This window comes from Dipodomys spectabilis, unplaced genomic scaffold (assembly GCF_019054845.1).
Source record: "Dipodomys spectabilis isolate Male_0828 unplaced genomic scaffold, ASM1905484v1 ptg000067l, whole genome shotgun sequence".
Classification (NCBI taxonomy): Eukaryota; Metazoa; Chordata; class Mammalia; order Rodentia; family Heteromyidae; genus Dipodomys; species Dipodomys spectabilis.
In genome coordinates, this window is record NW_024870744.1 from 2,127,424 (window position 1) to 2,146,504 (window position 19,081).

At 52.1% G+C, this 19,081-nt stretch overlaps 1 protein-coding gene across 1 annotated transcript in view; it reads right to left on the reverse strand.

Annotated features, from left to right (window-relative positions):
• Nucleotides 1-1,186: 1,186 nt before the first annotated feature.
• Nucleotides 1,187-19,081, reverse strand: part of Fam102a (family with sequence similarity 102 member A) — a 35,278-nt gene continuing 17,383 nt past the window's right edge. Inside the window, exons 2-11 of the mRNA XM_042681039.1 lie at nucleotides 13,683-13,803; nucleotides 13,452-13,481; nucleotides 11,080-11,196; nucleotides 8,518-8,564; nucleotides 8,188-8,345; nucleotides 6,210-6,314; nucleotides 5,922-6,117; nucleotides 5,340-5,461; nucleotides 5,158-5,227; nucleotides 1,187-3,756 (exon numbers count right to left, since the gene is read on the reverse strand). Coding sequence (XP_042536973.1) covers nucleotides 3,711-3,756; nucleotides 5,158-5,227; nucleotides 5,340-5,461; nucleotides 5,922-6,117; nucleotides 6,210-6,314; nucleotides 8,188-8,345; nucleotides 8,518-8,564; nucleotides 11,080-11,196; nucleotides 13,452-13,481; nucleotides 13,683-13,803 — 1,012 coding nt within the window. The 3' untranslated portion in view covers nucleotides 1,187-3,710. The remainder of the gene's footprint in view (nucleotides 3,757-5,157; nucleotides 5,228-5,339; nucleotides 5,462-5,921; nucleotides 6,118-6,209; nucleotides 6,315-8,187; nucleotides 8,346-8,517; nucleotides 8,565-11,079; nucleotides 11,197-13,451; nucleotides 13,482-13,682; nucleotides 13,804-19,081) is intronic.

The window sequence follows — 19,081 nt, forward strand, 5'->3', positions numbered from 1 at the left end:
CAGCAGAGGTTCCTTCCTCTGTGCCCCAGATCCAAGTGTATCCCTGTCCTGACTGGCTTATTAGCTCATTTCCTTGGGTCTGCTTCACCTGTGAGCTCGCTGAGAGTAAGGTCATGAATTGTACACCCAACACCTAGAATGAGCTTCCCAGTCCTGGGAACTCAGGGCCTAGGTGCCGTCTTTGCGGTTTGTGGCTTAAAGCTAGTAGTCCACCACTTGAAGTGAGGCTTTACTTCAGCTTGTTTTGCTGACAGATGTCTTACATAACTTTCTCTGATAGCCTTCTGAGTAGCTAGGATTGCAGCCAGCTTTAAGTTTTGATGACTGTTTAGATCCTGGAATGCTAAATCATCTGAAGAATCAGTGCTTCCTGTGGAGTTCTGTGGAGGCCCTGGGCCTGCCTTCTGCTTGAGGTTAGGGGGAACGGGAAGGCCTAAGCTGGGCATGGGATGCTCTGTGCCATCAGTCTTTTTTTTTTTTTTGGGGGGGGGGTCCGGTCGTGGGGCCTGAACTCTGGGCCTGGGCGCTGTCCCTCAGCTCTTCAGCTCAAGGCTAGCGCTCCACTTGAGCCACAGCACCACTTCTAGCTTTTTTCTTTTTGCTTATGTGGTGCTGAGGAATCGAACCCAGGGCCTCAGGCATGCAAGGCAAGCGCTCTACCACTGAGCCACCTTCCTATCCCCATCAGTCATCTTCTGGGGCCCATCACTGACTATAGTAGTTGTCATCCCAAGGCTGGTAGACCAACTCTCTTGGCCTATAGCCCCATTCTTTTCCCTAGCTAACTTTCCCTTCCCAGAGGGGTATATAAATAAGGCAAGTGATACCTAGCTTCATAGGTGCAAAAGATTACCCTGGAGACAGAGTGGGGGCAATTTTGCTTTCTGGTAGATTGGGGACCAGGGTCTTGGTATGAAAGCTCCTTGTCACTTCAGAGCTCCCAGAAGACTGGGCACAATCAGCCTTTCCCAGAACCTGGCTCCACCACTAAGCTACTCTGTGACTTTGAAGGGCTCAGGTTGAGCCTGCACACAAGGCCTGCCAGGAGCTTAAGAGAGCAGAAGGCAGCAGCTATTTGCCCCCATGCAAGGCTCTTAAAGTCCACCTAACCCATGTCTTTCACGTGTTCTCCATCTGCTGGACTCCACCATGCCAAATAAGAATTTTTTTAAGAAGCAACAAAATTAACAAAAAGCACATTTAATTGTCACCCCCCCCCCCAAAACCAAGACACTGTAACTAGGCTGATTTTCCCCCTTACAACATTATTTTCTACAATAAGCTGGAACAGAGATGCAAAACACAGCCCACCATATTGGGGTGCAGTGGGGGCAACATTGTTAAGATGGGAGGGAGATCATAAAAATGTGACAACCTCCCCCACCTACTGCATCCCTAAAGAGAGGAAAATGGATATTCTGTATCCTGACGGATCATGCAGTGTGACCAGGTGTGTGTGGGGAATCCAGAAAAAAAAAACTAAAAATATTGTAGATCTTTATTTTTCTTTATATCTCCTAGTAGAAACATTAAACTGTCTTTCAAGAAGATTCCAAACTGGCATTGCATAGACCAATTCCTTTCCAAAAATATCTCTAATATATCCTATCTCTATATAGAATCTGAAGTCTCCAGCGCTGTGGGTACCTGCAAGAATCACTGAGCTCAAGGGGCCTCAGATTGAAGTTTCCACATGAGGAGGCCAGAGTTGCCAGCCTCTGGCTCCGGCCAGTGTTCATTTGGTTATGGCCAAATTCTCAACCTAGTTATCCTGGCCCAAGGGCCTGGCATGGGAGGATGTGGCAGGCTCTGTCTTCTTCTAGGGTGACTCCAGATTACACCTTGGCTGGGTAGGGCTGGGGTTCCTGGTTCAAGAATCTCCCTGGCACTCCCAAAGCTTTGTGCCTAAAATCCCAGAACTTTGACTCAAACCCAAATTACACCCTGAATGCAATGCCCCCCTAAGTTGGGGGCAAGCCATGGACATGGAAGGGTGGTGCTCTCCCATCTTCTAGGACGATCACTGAATCTGGGGCTAGTGCAACCAGCTTCCCTTTAAAACATTTGGTATCTGCCCAGCAGAGACAGACTCTCAGTGGACCAGAGCTCATCCAGCCAGGGCCACGCTCAGCCCTACCTCCGAACATTCATGTTCCAAAAGCATGATTGGATAATTATAATGATGGCAATAACAAAACCCCTAGAAATGCTCTGGTCCCAATACCAGGGAGTTCCATGACCAAGATTCCCAGCCCTCGCCAGCTGGGGACTGGACCCCTCCCAGCCTGGGGAGGATACCTGCTCCCCATCCACAAAGAACCAGTATCCTGTCCCCTTCGTCTCCAGCCCTGCTGGAACCCAGCCTGCAGGTAGAATGGGAACAGAAGCACCTCCCTTGGATGGGGGAGGAGGAAATATGAAACTGAGAGAGAGAGAGACAGACAGACAGACAGACAGAGAGACAGAGAGAGACAGAGAGACAGAGAGAGAGAGAAGAAACAAACAAACGAAAACCCCAAACCCAGCCTGCTGGGTTTATAAATGAGTGAAACTCAAAGGCGCGGGGTTTGTTCAGGGTTGGCCGCCAGCCAGGCCCTACTTCAAGTGGGTTTTGAGGAGTAGTGAAGAAAGTGCTGAGGAGGCCTTGGGGAGGGCTCTGGGCAAGCGACTGCTCCCACTGGGAGGACCTCCTGCCCCAAAGTGGGCGATGCTTAAAGACAGGGGCTGAGGCTTGTGTGGCAGGCAAGAAGCCAGTTATGGCCCGACTCAGCCCACCACATCTCCAGCACAGCACTGGCCCCAACTCCAGCCCGTTGATCTGAGGTTGAAGGAAGGAAACTTTGTTCACTCAGCCCCACCAGGCTCTGTCCTGTAGGAAAACCAGCTGCTCAGGACCCAGCCCTGGGCAGAGGGCACCATGATGCTCCATCTTTCTAGGCTCTGGCCTGTGCTGGGCTGGAGAATGGAGGCAGGGCTCCGAGCCAGCCGGGCTGCCAGCTCCTGGGCCAGCCTGCCTGCACTGCAGGCAGTACCTTTGGAAGGGGCCGGGAGGAGGGGGGAGGGGTCAGGTGAGGGCCAGGGAGGCTGTGCTGGGGACAAGCATGTGCAAAGTGCGGGCTGCCAGGGCAGCAGAACATTCCTTAGGGGCACGGGGGTCTTAATCAGGAGTGTGGGTGGGGTTTGAGGTCTTGGCTCCCAGGGGAGGCCCACCAGCAGGTCCCCCAGGACTCAGGAAAGGGATACTGAAGCAACAAGCAGAGGATAATGGGTGGGAAGGATTCAGGGGGTGGCCTAACCTTCCCCCTAAGGGCAAGGGGGCACTGGAACAAGGCCCTGTTAGCCAGGTGCTCCTGGAGTGAGCAGGATCCAAGGGACAGGCCCCATGACCACAAGCACCCCTACGTGGGAAGAGCAATTATACATCCTTGGCCAAGGCTAAGCAGATCTCCAGAGGGGCGGTACTGGCCTTTACAGCAAAGCCCACCTGCCCTGCCTTCTAGTGGTTCTGAGGAGAATATTCACAGTGGTGCCTGCCCTGCGGGACACAAAGGTCTCTGGTGGGCAGCAAGACAATGGAATGATGCTTTGAGGGCAGGTGTGGGAGAAAGGACATGGACGAGGCACGGATGAGATGTGGCATGGGACTGAAGGGAGGCCCCTCCTGGAATGATGCGGGTCTGGAACCTTCTCCAGTCTCGACAGCTGCCTCCTCAATGGCTTTCAATCACAACTGGCTCGTAGACTCCAGAGGAGACCCTGCGGGGGAGAAATAAGTCAGCTTGGCCTTTCAATGTTCTGTAACTGAGCACTGCCCACCTCCCTCCACCCAGGCTCCCGGGTTAGTTCATCAGCAGTCACTATGAACCAGCCCTGTTTTACATAAGCGCTAAAACCAAGGCTCAAGCTAGGTACTTGGTGCATCTTGCCTGCTATCGTTGCTACTCAGGAGGCTGAGATCTAAAGACAGTTTCAAAGCTATATCAGAGTCTGTAAGAGCCTACAGAGCTGGCACACGATAGGCCAGAGCCTTTTCAGGACATCAGCAGCTTATATGGGTCCTGTTCTGATCATAACCCTGTCAAACCAGGATGCTCTGCCCTATTTAACAGATGAAGAAACTGAGGCCCAGAGGGATTGGGTCAGTTGAAAGTTAGGTGGCCTGATCTCATCTCCCTGCTTGAGTGAGACCTACCCACAGACATTCAAGGCACAACATGCTGCCCTGCTATAATCTTGCTGCTGACCAGACTGGCTTCCCCTTACCTCTTGAGCCAAACTTTCTTCATATTCTGAGGGGGCTTGTAAGAAGAAAGCACAAAGAAGCCCCTTTGTTTTTTTCTACTTGATCCTCTTCTACAAGTGGAGACAATGACTATAATTTCAAGCCTACGCCAGCAGGGGTCAGCAGATCAGCACAGGAGAGCAAGTCCCATGACCAGGGTTGGGCTGGGTATCCAGACATGGATACTTCCCCACCTGGTCAGTGCTGGGCTGTGCAGGAAGTCAGTCAGTCAGTCTGTCTGTCTGTGTCTCTTTCCTCATTAGCTGGTTTGCAAGCTTTCTCAGTGAGTAAAAAGGTGTGGGGAGCCAGGCACGCAATAACTTGCTCTGAATGAAAGTCTGTGAGAACAGAGGGTAGACTACAGAGTTCTAGCAGAAGTTTGACCTTGTCACTCCCTCCTCTACAAAGGTCACTTCTGCACAAATGATTATTGTTCCTGGTTGTGCCCTGGCCCCTAGCTTTGTGCTGGGTTTAACTGGTGCTCAGTAAATATTGGTTCAGTAAACCAATGTGTCCTTTCAGGGGTTCCCAGACTCAGGAGGAAGGACAAGGAAAGTTATTAAGCCATTGCCATATACTGAACCCTGTGCCAGGCACTTTCCCAGGTGACCCTGTGCACCAACCTGGTCACCAGCACTCCTTACAAGGTTTTCCGGGGAGGCGGGAGTTTCCCATGCTGCCAGACATGTAGGTCCCAAGGTCAAATGTGGGCCCTCTCCCGGGGAGATATGCCTCCTCTAATAAACCTTATAATAATGTTTCTCCTGTGCCTGCCTGCCTCCTTTCTGTTGTGACAAGAAGTGGCACCTAAAGACTGCTTGTCACCACTTTGCCCCTGCCACCTGGCCACCCCTCGCCTGGTCTTTGATCCCTACCTGTTGGCCAGTTGAATTCCACTCAGCGTGGTGGAGCCATCACGACTCACAAACAGCCGGAGGTTGCTGTCTGTAGGGACAGAAGGGAGGATGGAAGCTGAGCGGGCAGAGCAGACAGCATCGTGCCCCAGGTGGCTAGGAGACAGCACAGCCCCCCAGGAGGCTCAGGGTGGGCAGCTCACCTTCAGTGTTACTGCCATCTGTAAAGTCCTGGCTCTGCATGATCTTCTCCACAATGTCATCTGCATCGATCCGAGTGTCGTCTACCCAGGTTGGGTGGCTCTCCACGGAGTCCTTCTTTCGTCTGGGTTAGAGAGGGGCAGAGTCATGCTAGCCAGGGCAGCAATGGACACAGCCACACAATGATAGGAAGCCATCCCTGCACCTCCAGCGCTTCCGAGTGTGCTCTGTGCATCCCATGCTTCATTTTGCTTAACCTCCCCACCTCCCTCAGTGCAGGGGCTGCCGTTCACATGGTCTGATAGCTAAGGACATGGGGCACAGAAGAGGTGAAACAGCCTGCTCAAAGCCACACAGCATGTACACAGTGCATCCAAGGCTCAATCTCCAGATCTGCTGAGCCCACAGATCACGCCCTGGCTGATGCACAGTCCCATAAAACATTACACGAGTGACATCCCTAGCCCCGGCTGCATCCTCTATGCCCATCAGTAATAGACTTCTGACCATCTGATACCCTGAGGTGGTGGCCCTAATGTCTCTGTGTCCCAGGAGAATCAGCAGAGGGGACTAGTGGCACTCACCGAAACGAGCGTTCTGACAAATGCAGGGGGCGGGGTGGCCTCGGGGGCTTCTCAGGGGGGCGGTGCTCCCGTTCACTGCCTTCTGGGACCTCCACAGCCATGCTGAGACCACCTGAGGCACTGCTGCTAGTGGACGTGTTTCGGCGGTGTGTCAAGTCTGACAGGCTGGAGGAGCGTGAGTGCTCAGTGCTGTAGCCTGTGGGTTGGAGAACATGGGAGGGGGCATCACAAGGGGTCCAGGGTTATGGATGGTTAGGGAAGCCACAGGGACAGGGGCAGGCCACTCACCGGAGATCTTGGACTGCTGGCTGGCATAGCTAGAGTTACGGGAGTGGCCAGAGTGGAATACTTCCTCGGGGCTGGACAGACCCTGGTCTGGTTCTTCTGGCAGCCCTGGAGGACACAGGGGACAAGGTTACATGGAGTTTTACCTCACCCTCAGTCATTCTCTCAGAGCCTCCACTAGGGGGCACTGAACAGATAGTAAGACTGAGATCCAGAGGAGTAAGCAGCCACCCATCCCCAGCCACGGCTCATGCTGTGTCACCACAGCCCTGATCACCCTGGTCCCACATTCCATGCACATCTGCTAGGGGCCTCCTTGCACGGAGAACCTGCTGCAGGCCAGCAAGGAGGAGTGCTCAGCAGCACTACACCCCAGCCCTGGTCAGTGGGGCTGAGGAGGGACAGAACACATGGCCGCCAGACCTAATCTGCAGGAGACTGGTCTACTACTGTGATTCTCGGGATATGGAGGATGGAAGGAGTCAGAGAAGGTATCAGAGACAGGGCCCTCCAGACAGAGAAAATAGCATTTGCAAAGGCCTTGAGGCTGGAATAAACTTGGGTCTTTGGAGTGCACAAGATAGAACAGAGGATTAGGCCAAGGCCCAAAGGGACACACACAGGTCAATAACCTTGTCCTGGGCTGTTTTAAAACCAACTTTCTTGGTTAGGGTGGCTTTGAACCTCAATTCCCAAATCTCAGCCTCCTAAGTAGCTAGGATTATAGGCATGAGCCCTTGGGGCCCAGCTAAGACAAACTTCCTTGATTGTCCCCAGCTAGAGACACAAGTGAACCTGGTGGGACTGAGGCAGGGCTCTGTGACCGGTCCCCCCATCCATCTCCACCATCTCCTCTTCTTCCAAGAGGAAGGAAGGACTCATCCATCTCCTCCTCCAGAGGTAGTGGCCCAGGCCTATGCATGTTCCCCACTACCCCCACAAAACCAGGGTTTGGGGGTTTGGGGTTTTTTTGCTTGTTCTTTTTTGTTTTTGGTGCCAGTACCAGGGCTAAACTCATGGCCCCAGGTGGAGACAGGCAGAAACTGGCTTGCTGCTCTAGGCTTCACCTGGCTGGTTCAACAGGAAAGCTGGGCCTGGGGAAAACCTCAGTCGGAGGCCTGATGGTCCCTTACTGTAACCAGACCACAGGGGCCAAACTACCCAGAGAGGCCTATGCCTCCTTCTAATTACTTAGCACAAAACAGGGTACATGTGCTGCCTTGCTCACTAATCACCTTGGGGACTGTCTACCTCCCAGCTTTGAGTTCACTTCACAAAGGGTGTGCAGGGCCAAAGCTCATCCCTTTGGGGGCTCTGCTTTACCCCACACAGAAACAGACCTGAGTGGGGGGGGGCAGCAAACACCTGAGAGCAGACCAAAGTCTCCTCTTGCTGTAGCACCTTCCTTTCCTGACAGCCACAGTCTCCTCAGGGGTCTGGGTTCCTTTTCATAACATCAGTAATACCAACAACATAATGCACCAGGCAGCTGCGTCCATTTGCTCAGTTAATCCCTAAAACAAGCTGGGATGCAGTTACTGTCACCAATCTCATTTCCCAAGGGAGGCTGGAGCCTGCACCATGGCCAGCCAGGATCAGATGGGAGGACCCCTCTTCCTGGTACCACCACTCATACCCGAGACGGCAGTTCACATGCCACTGCCAGTCAGAGCCTACCTTCAGGCATCTCTCCCCAGCACTGTCTCTGTAGGTGGAGATGCTCGGGACTTATAGTTCTGTTAGTGCCTGCTTGTCCTACTGGGCTGCAGGGCCAAAAGGACAGGGAGACTGCTCCAGTCTCAGTGCCAGGAGCTGCTGGAACCCTAGGTCAGCACACTGGGTGCTCAGACCAGGTGGGCCAATGGCAGTGTAAGCAGTCATAAATACTATTGTCCTCTGCCCTCCTCTTCATAAGCATCTTCCCTGGCCAGCTAAAAGCTGAGATCACTGGCAGAGGAGGGGCAGGAGGATGGGGCAATACCTGAGCCTAAGATGGTGGGCCGGGCCTTGGGGGGCCGGGACCCTGTCAGGGAATTGGTGCTGCCGCTGCCACCACTGCTGGTCCCGCCACCTTTACATGTCAGCTGCAGGGAGGAGTCCTGGCCCGAGATGGAGATAGACTTGGCAGTGGATGGTGGCCTTGGGAAAACAAATAGGCATGACTGGGGTGCGCCATCTCAGATGAAGATGGGAACCCCAGAGCCTGAAGGAAGGAGGTCTCCTGCCCTTCCCCCTACCTCACACCCACACCCACCCATCAAAAGCCCAGGATGAAGCTCCCATCACCCCCTGGGGCCTAGCCAGTACTCACGTCTTAAAACAGGGGTCTCCAGAAAGCAGGAACATACCAATGGTAACCTATGGGTAAAGGGAAGAGATCAGCCCCAGCCACTAGCACTACACCCAGGCATGGCTGCCCAGCAGCCTCCTGGCTCTGCCTCACAAGGGAAGGGATAGGACTCCAGTCCTGACTGCTCCCTGAGCTGACCACACCGAGCCCGTTTCCTACATGGAGGATAGAATGGGTGCTGTGGCCTGCCTGGGAGTGAGGGGAGACCCAATGAGATGAGGCTCACTCAGCTGGGGCCCAGCACAGGGCATGATTTCAAATCATAACCAAGACTGTGAGCTCCTCAGGGTGGGGGCCATTCAGCCCCACTCACAGCAAGACCCAGGTGTGTGTGAGGGGCAAAGACTCAGAGGGGTGGGAAGGGTAGAAGACTCCCAGCATCCCACGTGGGGATAGGGGTACTTAAAGGGCCCATCATGGCAGGCAGGAGGGGGAGTAGGGCTCCCAGTGCTCCCAGAGTGGGAACAGGGAGCACTCACAGGGTCCTCCATGAAAGACTTTTACCAGTAGGGACTGGTGAAAGTTCAATGAATAAAGTAAAAACACAAAACCAATTAGGAACTTAGCACACACAGAAGTGGAGCTATGGCCCAAGGGGTAGAGCACACTTGGGCAGAGACTCTGGCAATGGTTTCAATGTGGCAATGACTGGGTCCCCAAATCCAGGCTGAGATGGAGTGATAGGCTGGGAAAGCAGTGCTTGAGTCCCATGCTTTTCGTACATCATTTTACTTGGCTACAAAGTAAGTTGTAGACTAGCAAACCAAGACTCCAAGAGGAGAACTGACTGCCTAAGACCCTGCCAACAGTGTGTGGGGAGCTGGACTTGAACCTGAGGTCATCTGGCCTCTGGATCCCCTTGACTATTCTCCCATGGGGTGAGGGGGGTTTAAAATGTCCAGCTTCTATCAGTTTGGACCTCCTCTTTTTTTTTTTTTTTTAAACTAGGTAGCCTAGGCTAGTTGGGAACTCATGATCTTCTTGCCTAACCTCCCAGGTGCTGTGATTGCAGGTACGCACTACCACATCCAGTAACCTAGATCTATTCTGATGCCTTTCTGGTAACTGTCTACCACCTGTATCCAGCTCTGCCAGCCACAGCTGACTACCACTGAGTCAGCACTGGAGGTGGCATCACACCTGTTTTCTCAGTCAGGTGGAAGGGAATGGAGTAGGAGGAAGAGAAGACTGTGAGCAGCAGACATCCAGACACCTCTGTTCCCAAAAAGCCAAACAGGGGGCTGGAAAGGTGGCTCAGTGGTAGAGCACTTGCCTCGCATGCATGAGGCCCTGGGTTCGATTCCTCAGCACCACATAAGCAAAAGGAAAAAAGCCGGAAGTGGCGCTGTGGCTCAAGTGGTAGAGCACTGGCCTTGAGCTGAAGAGCTGAGGGACAGCGCCCAGGCCCAGAGTTCAGGCCCTACGACCGGACCCCCCCCAAAAAAAAGAAAACTAAAAAACCAAAAAGCCAAACAGGCAGTTGCTTGACAGCTGCTCGCCCTGCCTGGCTCTGGAATGGTGCACACAAGTCTAGAACATCAGCTCTTTAGCTCTTGGATATCCACAGAACCAGGCTGCCTCAGGTCACAGGGACACAGGTTAGGGTTAAGACTTGAGTTGTGGAGTCAACAGATGGGATCATAGACTAGATCTGCTGTGACCCTGGGCAAAATGATGGAACTTCTGCATCTCCACTCCCTTTTGAGGTAAACCTGAGACAGACAGACACCAGGACCCATGGGAGAGCTGTTGTTGGGTTCATGAGGTGGGAAACAGAAAGCACTCAGCACCCCCAAACATGGATACAAGTAAAATGCTGACCCCAGCAACCATATCTTCCTAATAACACTCAATACCTGTTCACGTGAAAACCTATACTTTTATTTTTTGGCAGTAGGGATTTAACTTAGGGCCTTGGGCTTGATAGACAGATGTTCTATTGCTGCTAAGCCTTACCTCTAGCCCTTATGTGAGCTATTTTTTTTTTTGGGGGGGTCCGGTCGTGGGGCCTGAACTCTGGGCCTGGGCGCTGTCCCTCAGCTCTTCAGCTCAAGGCCAGTGCTCTACCACTTGAGCCACAGCACCACTTCTGGCTTTTTTCTTTTTTGCTTATGTGGTGCTGAGGAATCGAACCCAGGGCCTCAGGCATGCAAGGCAAGTGCTCTACCACTGAGCCACCTTCCCAGCCCTGTGAGCTATTTTAAAAATAGGATCTTACTTCCTTCCCCAGGCATACCCCTGAACCATAACCTATTTTAGGTTTTCCTTAGTTGCTGGGATGATAGGCACTCCCAGGCACATGCCATCGCATCCAGCTTCCCTTGTCTCAGGGACTTTTCTGCCTACCCTGGCCTTGAACCACCATCCTCTCATTCTCAGCCTCCCAAGTAGCCAGAGTTATAAATGTGAGCCACTGGCTCACTGGCTGAAAATCTGTATTTTAACAACCCTCCAGGTGATTCTAATGAGAAGCTGGGTTTGTCCCCTTCCCTCGGGGTGGTAGAGGCAGCAGGGTCTGGGTACCTTGAGGATGGAGTTGTCCTGACGAGTGTTCTTTGTGTCATAGCCCTCCAACAGGCAGCAGCGCACAGTGGAGCCTGAGCCAGCAAACTCAGCCAGGTTCAAGTCAGCAAAGCCCAGCTAGGAGGGAAAGAGGAGCATGTGGGAGGCTGCACGGAGTGTGGGCATGGACTGACGGACAAACGCACAAGGGTTAACTTGGCAGGGAGCGGGAAGGGAGGGCAGACAGGATAGGCCCACCCCATAGACCTGACTGACTGTTGCATAACCAAGACCAAGGACAGAGTCCCTGGGTCAGAGGCTCCAATGTGGCAAAGCAAGACGCTCACATCCCTGAGTCACACAAAGAGCCTTTTGTGCTGAGTCCCAATGTGCACAGAGGCCAGCGTGCCAGAGATGAAAGGACATTGTTGTCTGTGACACAGACACATTGTTCCTTGGGAAACAAGGCCGTGCTGTCGGGAGCTGCCAGGAGAGCAGGCAGAAGACGAGGCAAGGCCCATGGGAACTCAGTGGTGGGCTGGGGGGGATGCACAGCCCCACGGGGGCTCAGGAAAGGAACCTCTGAAAGTGGACATTCCCTGGCAGATCATGGGGCAAGGGAGTGATGCTCAGGTTCCAGGATCTGGACTGGCCCTTAGGAACTGAGGTTGCTCCTCTGATCCTGAGTCCAAGTCAGAAGTGAGGGACAAGGAAGGAAATGACAGGAACATAGGAAGAAGACCAAGAGCCAGATGGAGCCAACTTGGCCTGACCAAAGGGGAGGTTGAAGAGAGGAGGGACCAGGCGTGGGGACTTCACAGACTAGCAAACAAATCAAGGACATGCAATCCAGCACTGGCTGTATACAAGTCTCTAACTGCTGTGTTTAAAGACACAGGCTCCAGAAGCAAGGGATCCCAGACCCACTGACTCACAGAAAGACCCCATTTTCCAGACGAGGATACAAAGTTCAGGAAGGGGAAGTAATCCACCAGCCACACACAGAGACAGGACTGAAATCAGGCCCGATAGGTGCCAGGCCCTCCCAGAGAACAGCAGGGATAGGGCCCAGGCTCATGCCGAGATGCTCTGCCGCTATCACGTCCATGAAGATGCTCCTGGCTATGTGCAGACGTTCCCACACCCATCGATCAACAGGCGGAGAAACTCTAACCCTCTACAGCTAGCCTGCCACCCTGCCCTCTGCTTCAGAGGGCACGCAGACCAGGGCAGGGTATATAGAAGTCCATGGTGTTCCAAAGTTCTGACAATGGAGAGGTGCTCAGCCCCTCCCCTCAGGTCTTCCCAATGGGTGAGAGATGAGGAGAAGGCCTGTACCCACCCCCCACCCCTACCCCCATGCTGCTGGGCTAGCCTCCCAAGACTTCTCACAGAGAAGATAGACTGTGGGCAGCGCCAGCTTATTCAAACCAAGGCATCTTTCCCACTTGTCCCATAGATGAAGCTCAACTCTAAAGTGCTGAGGCTGGGAAAACCTATGGAAAACCCACATGTCCAACATCAGGAAGTGGCTGCGTCAACTGTCAGCAGCCACGCACTAGGATGCAGCTGCCATCAAAAACACACAGAAGACTACGATGACATCAAAAGATGCCTACAATGTGTTGAGTAAATAAACAGCTAAAGTTGTAGCATCTGTCCATCCATTTTTAAAATCATATTACTTGTGGGCACACAAGTATGCATGGAAGGGGCTCTGAATGACATACATGATTTTACTCACTACTCTGTACGTATGATAGATTATTTTTTCTTCAAAAGGTTAGGTGGTTATAGCTTAGTGTTAGAGCACCTTGTTTAGCATGTACAAGGCCCTGCGTAAAATCCCTCCTCCCCAGCCCCTCTTCTCAATCTCTTTATTTTGTTGTGCTGATACTGTGGCTTAAACTAAGGGCCTGGGTGCTACCCCTTAGCTTTGGAGCTCTACCACTTGAGCCATAGCTCTACTTCCAGCTTTTTGGTAGTTAAAGATAAGAGTGTCAGTTTTACACGTCAGGGCTGGCTTCCAACCATAATCCTCAGATCTAAGCCTCCTGAGTTGCTAGGATTACAGGCACGAGCCACCAGTGCCTGGTCAGAAAGATCTTAACCAATCCAATGATGAGGTCCTGGGAGAGGCAAAGAAGAAGGGAGACAGAAATATGGTCTCTCCTTTGTGAGTTCTCATACTGTTTTATAGCAGTAAGCAAATACTGTCTTTATATTAAGTACGAAGATTATGAATAAAGAAAACCTCTCAAAACAATATACCTCACATAGGACTCAGGGTCATCAGTCTGGGGCAGAATGGGGTTGGAAGTCCTGGAAACTTTTCTAGGACTGTCTCCTGCCATGCACCCCATCCTACCATCCCTTCACATGGACCCTCTTACCTTGGAATAAGCCTTCCCGCCTTTCAGCTCCTGTGTGAGGAGGGAAACACAAGCATCAGGAATGACTAGGGGACTGTTTCCTTGGGTAACCCCCCAAATCTAAGCCCCAAGAGAGAACAAGGGGCAGAGCAAGTCCCCACATTTTCTATTAGAGGGGACACGTCCGGGGAGTAGTCTAAAACCATCACACCACCAGCCTGTGCTCCTCTTGCCCTAGGAGCTTGGCCTCACCTTGCGCACGGACACACGGAAGATACAAGGGTCCAGCAGGCCTGTAGCTGGGTTGGCACTCATCTTACACACAAAGGTGAACCTCTTCCGCCACCGCACACAGTTCTCCTGAACCTCCTCCCTGCAGAGACCAAGACGGGACAGGAGAGCATAGGGGATCAGAGACACGGAACTGTCAGTTTTTTGTGATACAAAGTGAAATTAACCTGGGATAGTAGATAGCTCACTCTTGTAAACCCAGCTACTTGGGAAGTATAGGAGGAAGTGTAAGTAGGAGAAAGTATAGGTAGGCAGAAGTCAGCGCCAAGGAAAACCTAAGACCAACCAAGAAGTAAGTAAGCAAAATGGGGCTTGAGGGTATTGTATTCGCATGGTAAAGGGACAAATGGCAGCACCTCTGCCCTGAGTTTAAATCTCAATATTGCCAAAATAAAGCCACTATGTTCCCAAGAATGTGCTAGTATATTTGCTGTAGAAACACAAAAAGCACTCAGTGAAAAGGGAAGAAAACATAGAGCAGTTATTAGTGAGGTCAGGCTGGGCAGCCGCCCTCCAGGGAGCCAGTCCGCTGACCAGCTTGTACCTCCTCCACCACCTTGACCTTGGCTGGCTCCTGCCATGACATGTGGCCTTAACTCACATCAGTCTGCTCAGGTGGGACTATTCAGACAAGACATGGAAGCCAGGTAACTTCCCAGATCACCAGCCAGTCAAGTGCTGAGCTAGCTGGGCCTTCAGCTGGGTTCTGCCAGACTGGGGTGTCTTCTCACCACCAGTAATAACACCGACAACAGTAATCATAGCATCTACCCCTCTGCAGTGCCTCCTGTGTGCCGACACTGTGAAGGAATTGGAATCTCCCTCAGCGAGGCCACTATGCCTTAGAATGATGGACACAGCTCATCTAAGCCACACCTAGCTACTTTGGGGTTCGGTGGGATCCGGGGACGGAAGCAGCAGCAGCTTGTGGCAAGGGAAGCTGAGCTCTGCAGCGCAGCAGCAGCCCCTGCCCCCAACCCTGGCAGAATTAGAGCTCAGGAAGGGGTGGCCACGGAAGGGCGGGGGCGCTGTGAGACAGCATCGAAGCTCATCCCACCTATCCAGCCAGCCAAATGGACAGCTGAGGAAGTGACCTCTCTCCACCCTGCGTGACGGGAGCACAGGTTACCTACCAGATTGGGGCCTAAGGGTGAAGGTCATCCACAGCCAGGCATCTCCTGACCACCAGAATGCTTTTCTCTCATAGCTACCTTGGGCCGTGGGTCTATGCTATCCCCTGTACTACAGATGATGGCACCAAGGCTCCAATCGCATCCCTAGTATCGGACAAAGCACCCCAAAGGTAGGATGTCCACCTTCAGAGCCACAGTGCTCACCTATCATCTCAGCTGGCTGGCACAGAGCCCAGGAAAGCCTGGCAGCTGGAACCCATAGGGCCTGGGGCCAGCAGGGCCCTGCTATGGACTCGAGGCATCGTGTTTTTGGAACCTTGCAATTCTCAAAAGGTTAATGAAGAGTTACCAAGTGAACTAGCAATTCTCCTATGTACACACCCAACAGTAAGGAAACTTACATTCACAAAACACTTGTATGTAAACATGCACTACAGCATTATTCCCAACAGCTAAACATGAAAGTAATCCGAATGTCCATCAATTGGGAAATGGAAAGTAATACTTGGTCTACTCATAGGATAGAGAAGAAATAAAGCACTTATAATGTAACATGGGCTAACCTTCAACATATGGATGGCTAAGGGTAAGAAGCCAGACACAAGGAACCACGCAGTAATGATTGCGTTATTAGGAAAAGCCCAGAACAGGCAAACCCACAGAGGCAGGAAGTAGACTGGTGGTGGCCAGAGGCTGGGGAGTTGGGGAAATGGGGAGTGACACCTACTGGATGTGTGGTTTGTGAGGTGATGAAAATGTTCCACAAATGACTACTGACGGATTCATAGCCATGTGAATGTTGGAAACCATCACCTGTTGGCTAAGGGTTGTAGTTCAGTGGTACAATAAATACTTGCCTAGCATGGACAAGGCTGTGGGTTCAGTCTCCAGAACTTCAAAAACATTCACTCAATATCTTCAACTATGGGCTGGCAATATGGCTTAGTGGTAGAGTGCTTGCCTAACATGCATGAAGCCCTGGGGCTTGATTCCTCAGTACCACATACCAGAAAAAGCCACAAATGGTGCTGTCTCTCAAGTGATAGAGTGCTAGCCTTGAGCAATAGAAGCTCAGGGACAGTGCCTAGACCCTGAAATTCAAGCCACAGGACTGGCAAAAAAAAAATTGCAGGGTGTTGGTAGTTCATGCCTATAGTCCTAGCTACTCAGGAGGCTGAGATCTGAGGATCGTAGTTCAAAGCCAGCCCAGGCAGGAAAGTCCGTGAGATTTTTTTTTTTTTTTTTTTTTTTTGGTTGGTTGTGGGGCTTGAACTCTGGGCCTGGCACTGTCCCTGAGCTCTTCAGCTCAAAGCTAGTGCTTGAGCCACAGCGCCACTTCTGATTTTCCAGTGATTTATTGGGGATAAAGAGTTTCACCGCCTTTCCTGCCCAAGGTTGGTTTTGAACTGCGATCCTCAGATCTCAGCCTCCTGAGTGGCTAAGATTACAGTTAAGAGCCACCAGCACCTAGCTACGTGAGACTCTCCACCACCAGAAAACCAGAAGTGGCACTGTGGCTCAAGTGGCAGCGTGCTCATCTTGAACTGAAGAGCTGAGGGACAGCATCCAGGCCCAGAGTTCAAGCCCCAAGACTGACCCCCCAAAAAGTCTTAAATGATATACTTTTCTTTCCCCCTCAATTGAAGTATTCCTCCTCTCTGAAAAAAAAAAAAAAAGCACAGTGCATTAGCTACATGAAGAATGCACAGCAGGATGCTGTATAGGATTGAGAAGGTGGGTGCTGCTATTCAGGCATGTGGCTAGCATTGGCCCTGACTGCAGTAAGGATGTGAGCACTAAGTACAAAGGCCCTGAGATGGAAAGATGCCTAGTAAATGGGGAAAACAGTAAGGAGGCCAGTGGGGGAGAAAGAAGACATCAGTGAGGGCCAGGGGTCAGGTCCTGCTAGGCACAATGGTGAGGACTCTTGGTCTTACTATACCAGCCGTTGTCCTGCTTTCATGGATCCTAGTTTAGACAGACGCCAACAGCAGACACTCAGGAGATGAATAAAGGGACAGAGGAGAAGATAGGTGCCTCCCAAGTAGCCAGTGGGAACTTGAAAGGGTTAAGAGCTGAAGCCCCACCCCATCCAGGAGTGGGAGCAGCTGCTGGTGACCTGACACCTGAAGAGGCTGGGACTCTGGGCGTGTTAAAACACCCAGAGGGATTAGGATCAGGCTGAAAGGGAATTGCAGGCTTTTTCTCCCCACTTTGAGGGACAGCCGTGGGAACACCAGCCAGGAAGCTGGAGGCCCATTTGTGGTTCCTGCTGGTCCTGCCAGGTCAGGCCAGAGAAAGCCATGTGGAGCCCTCTCAGGCTCAGGTGACAGGCACACCCCCTCCCTCTGCCGGAAGGTGATAGAGCTCACAGGATCAGAATCAGTGCTGGGCCTCCCTCCTGTTTCCATAGGACTGTAAACAATCACTGTGAGATGTCACCACTCCCATGGGAAGAGGCTGACTGCCAGGCCCTGGCCCACCCCCAGGGGGTCACTGCTTGGGTGAAATAAACACCACAGCAGAAGGCACTTCCTGAAGGCCTGAACACTGAGAGAGATGGCTGTTTATCAAGGCTCAGATATGCTGTGAGGCCTACCCGAAGTCCCACAGCTATAGGCTGAAAAGCTGTCTCTTTATCCAGGCTCATCTGTGTTCAGGGCCTGTGTCACAGCCCTGCAGGTGAGGGGTGGCCTCCAGGACTGCAGGATGGCACAAACTCTCCATCAGATGCCGAACCCTCTGGAGGGAGGAAGCTGGGCATCCTGAAAAGGGTGGAATGAGGGCCCAGGGAAGGCCAGGGCAGGAACAATGAGATGAACAGACTCAGGTCTGGAGATAGGGGAAGGATGCTGGCCAAAAAAAAAAAAGGAGGGAGAGGGCAAGACTGAGCGGAATGAGTGGCTCACATCTGTAATCCAGCTACTCAGCTCTCTCACTTGAGGCACAGCTCCACTTCTGGCTTTTTGGACATTAACTGGAGATAAGAGTCTCATAGACTTTTCTGTCCAGGCTGGCTTTGAACCATGATCCTCAGATCTCCACCTTCTGAGTAGCTAGGATTACAAACTTGAGCCACTGGCTACTCCAGACTTGAGAGCAGCAACGAAAATGATTAAAAAAACAAAAAAACAAAAAACTTAACATGTACAAGGCCCTGGGTTCAATCCCCAAAACCAGATAGATGAGTAAATAACATTACAAAACCAAGGCACAGAGATCATTCCCACCCAAGGAGGCCTAGAACTCCAGGCTTTTGGCTCTAGGGACAAGTGGCTTATTTATACGTGTGAAAGGACAATGGACAGAGGAAGGGAGCAGCTAGCCAGGTCTGACCACAGTGCAGGTGAGGGCGGCCGGGGTCACTTCTTTTGTTTTTGTTCAAGCATTATTCCCATAATCAACATTTAAATTTTAAAAGGAGAAAAGGGAATGAAAGCCTCCCCAGCTATCTGATTCAGGAATTTCTCAAGCAAAGCACTTCCAAGTGGGGACATTACATGCAGTGCAGGGAACCTGTTAGCAGGGCTGGAAGTGGCTGTCCCACAGCCTGAAGTTTCAGGGTGCTTTCCCTACCACCTCTGGTGGGGACAGGTAATTACAGACACCAGTTTCATTTTTAGTTTTAAGATATACAATTAGACACAAATTCCAGTAATGCAGGAGAGTCCTCCACCCACCGCAGCCACCACAGAAGCTGATTTTAGCTATTTCTGAGCTGTCCTGAAATAGTGGAGGCCCCCCAAGCAGCTGTCCTCAGAACACCCAATCTCCCCAGGCTCTCCTGGCCCCAGGAAGGCCAGCCCAGCAACCTGACTGCCTCTGGCAGCCCTGCAGAGCAGGGTGGAGACACCCAGAACTGGACTTCCATGCTGAGCTGGCCCTCTATGCTACAGAGGCTTACTGTAGTATTCGCTCTGGGAGTGAGCACCTGTGTGAACCTCCTGCAGGAACCTGGGCAGAGCAGGGGACAGAAGACACTACACAGGAAGTGACTGGCAATCAGGATCACTGGCGTCTTAGAGGAAAGAGAATGGCTGAACAGCAGGCAACAGGGCAGGAACTTCAGGTGAAGAATGCTGCCTTCCCACGCTCCCATCAATCAAAGACTTCTGAAGAGGCCTCAGAGATGGAGGGTGGGAAGCCAGGCTGCAGGGAACAACAGGCCTTGGCTTCTCAGAGAAGTTTGGAAGTTCCAGCAAAAGTGGCCCCAAAGTCTGGGGCTCT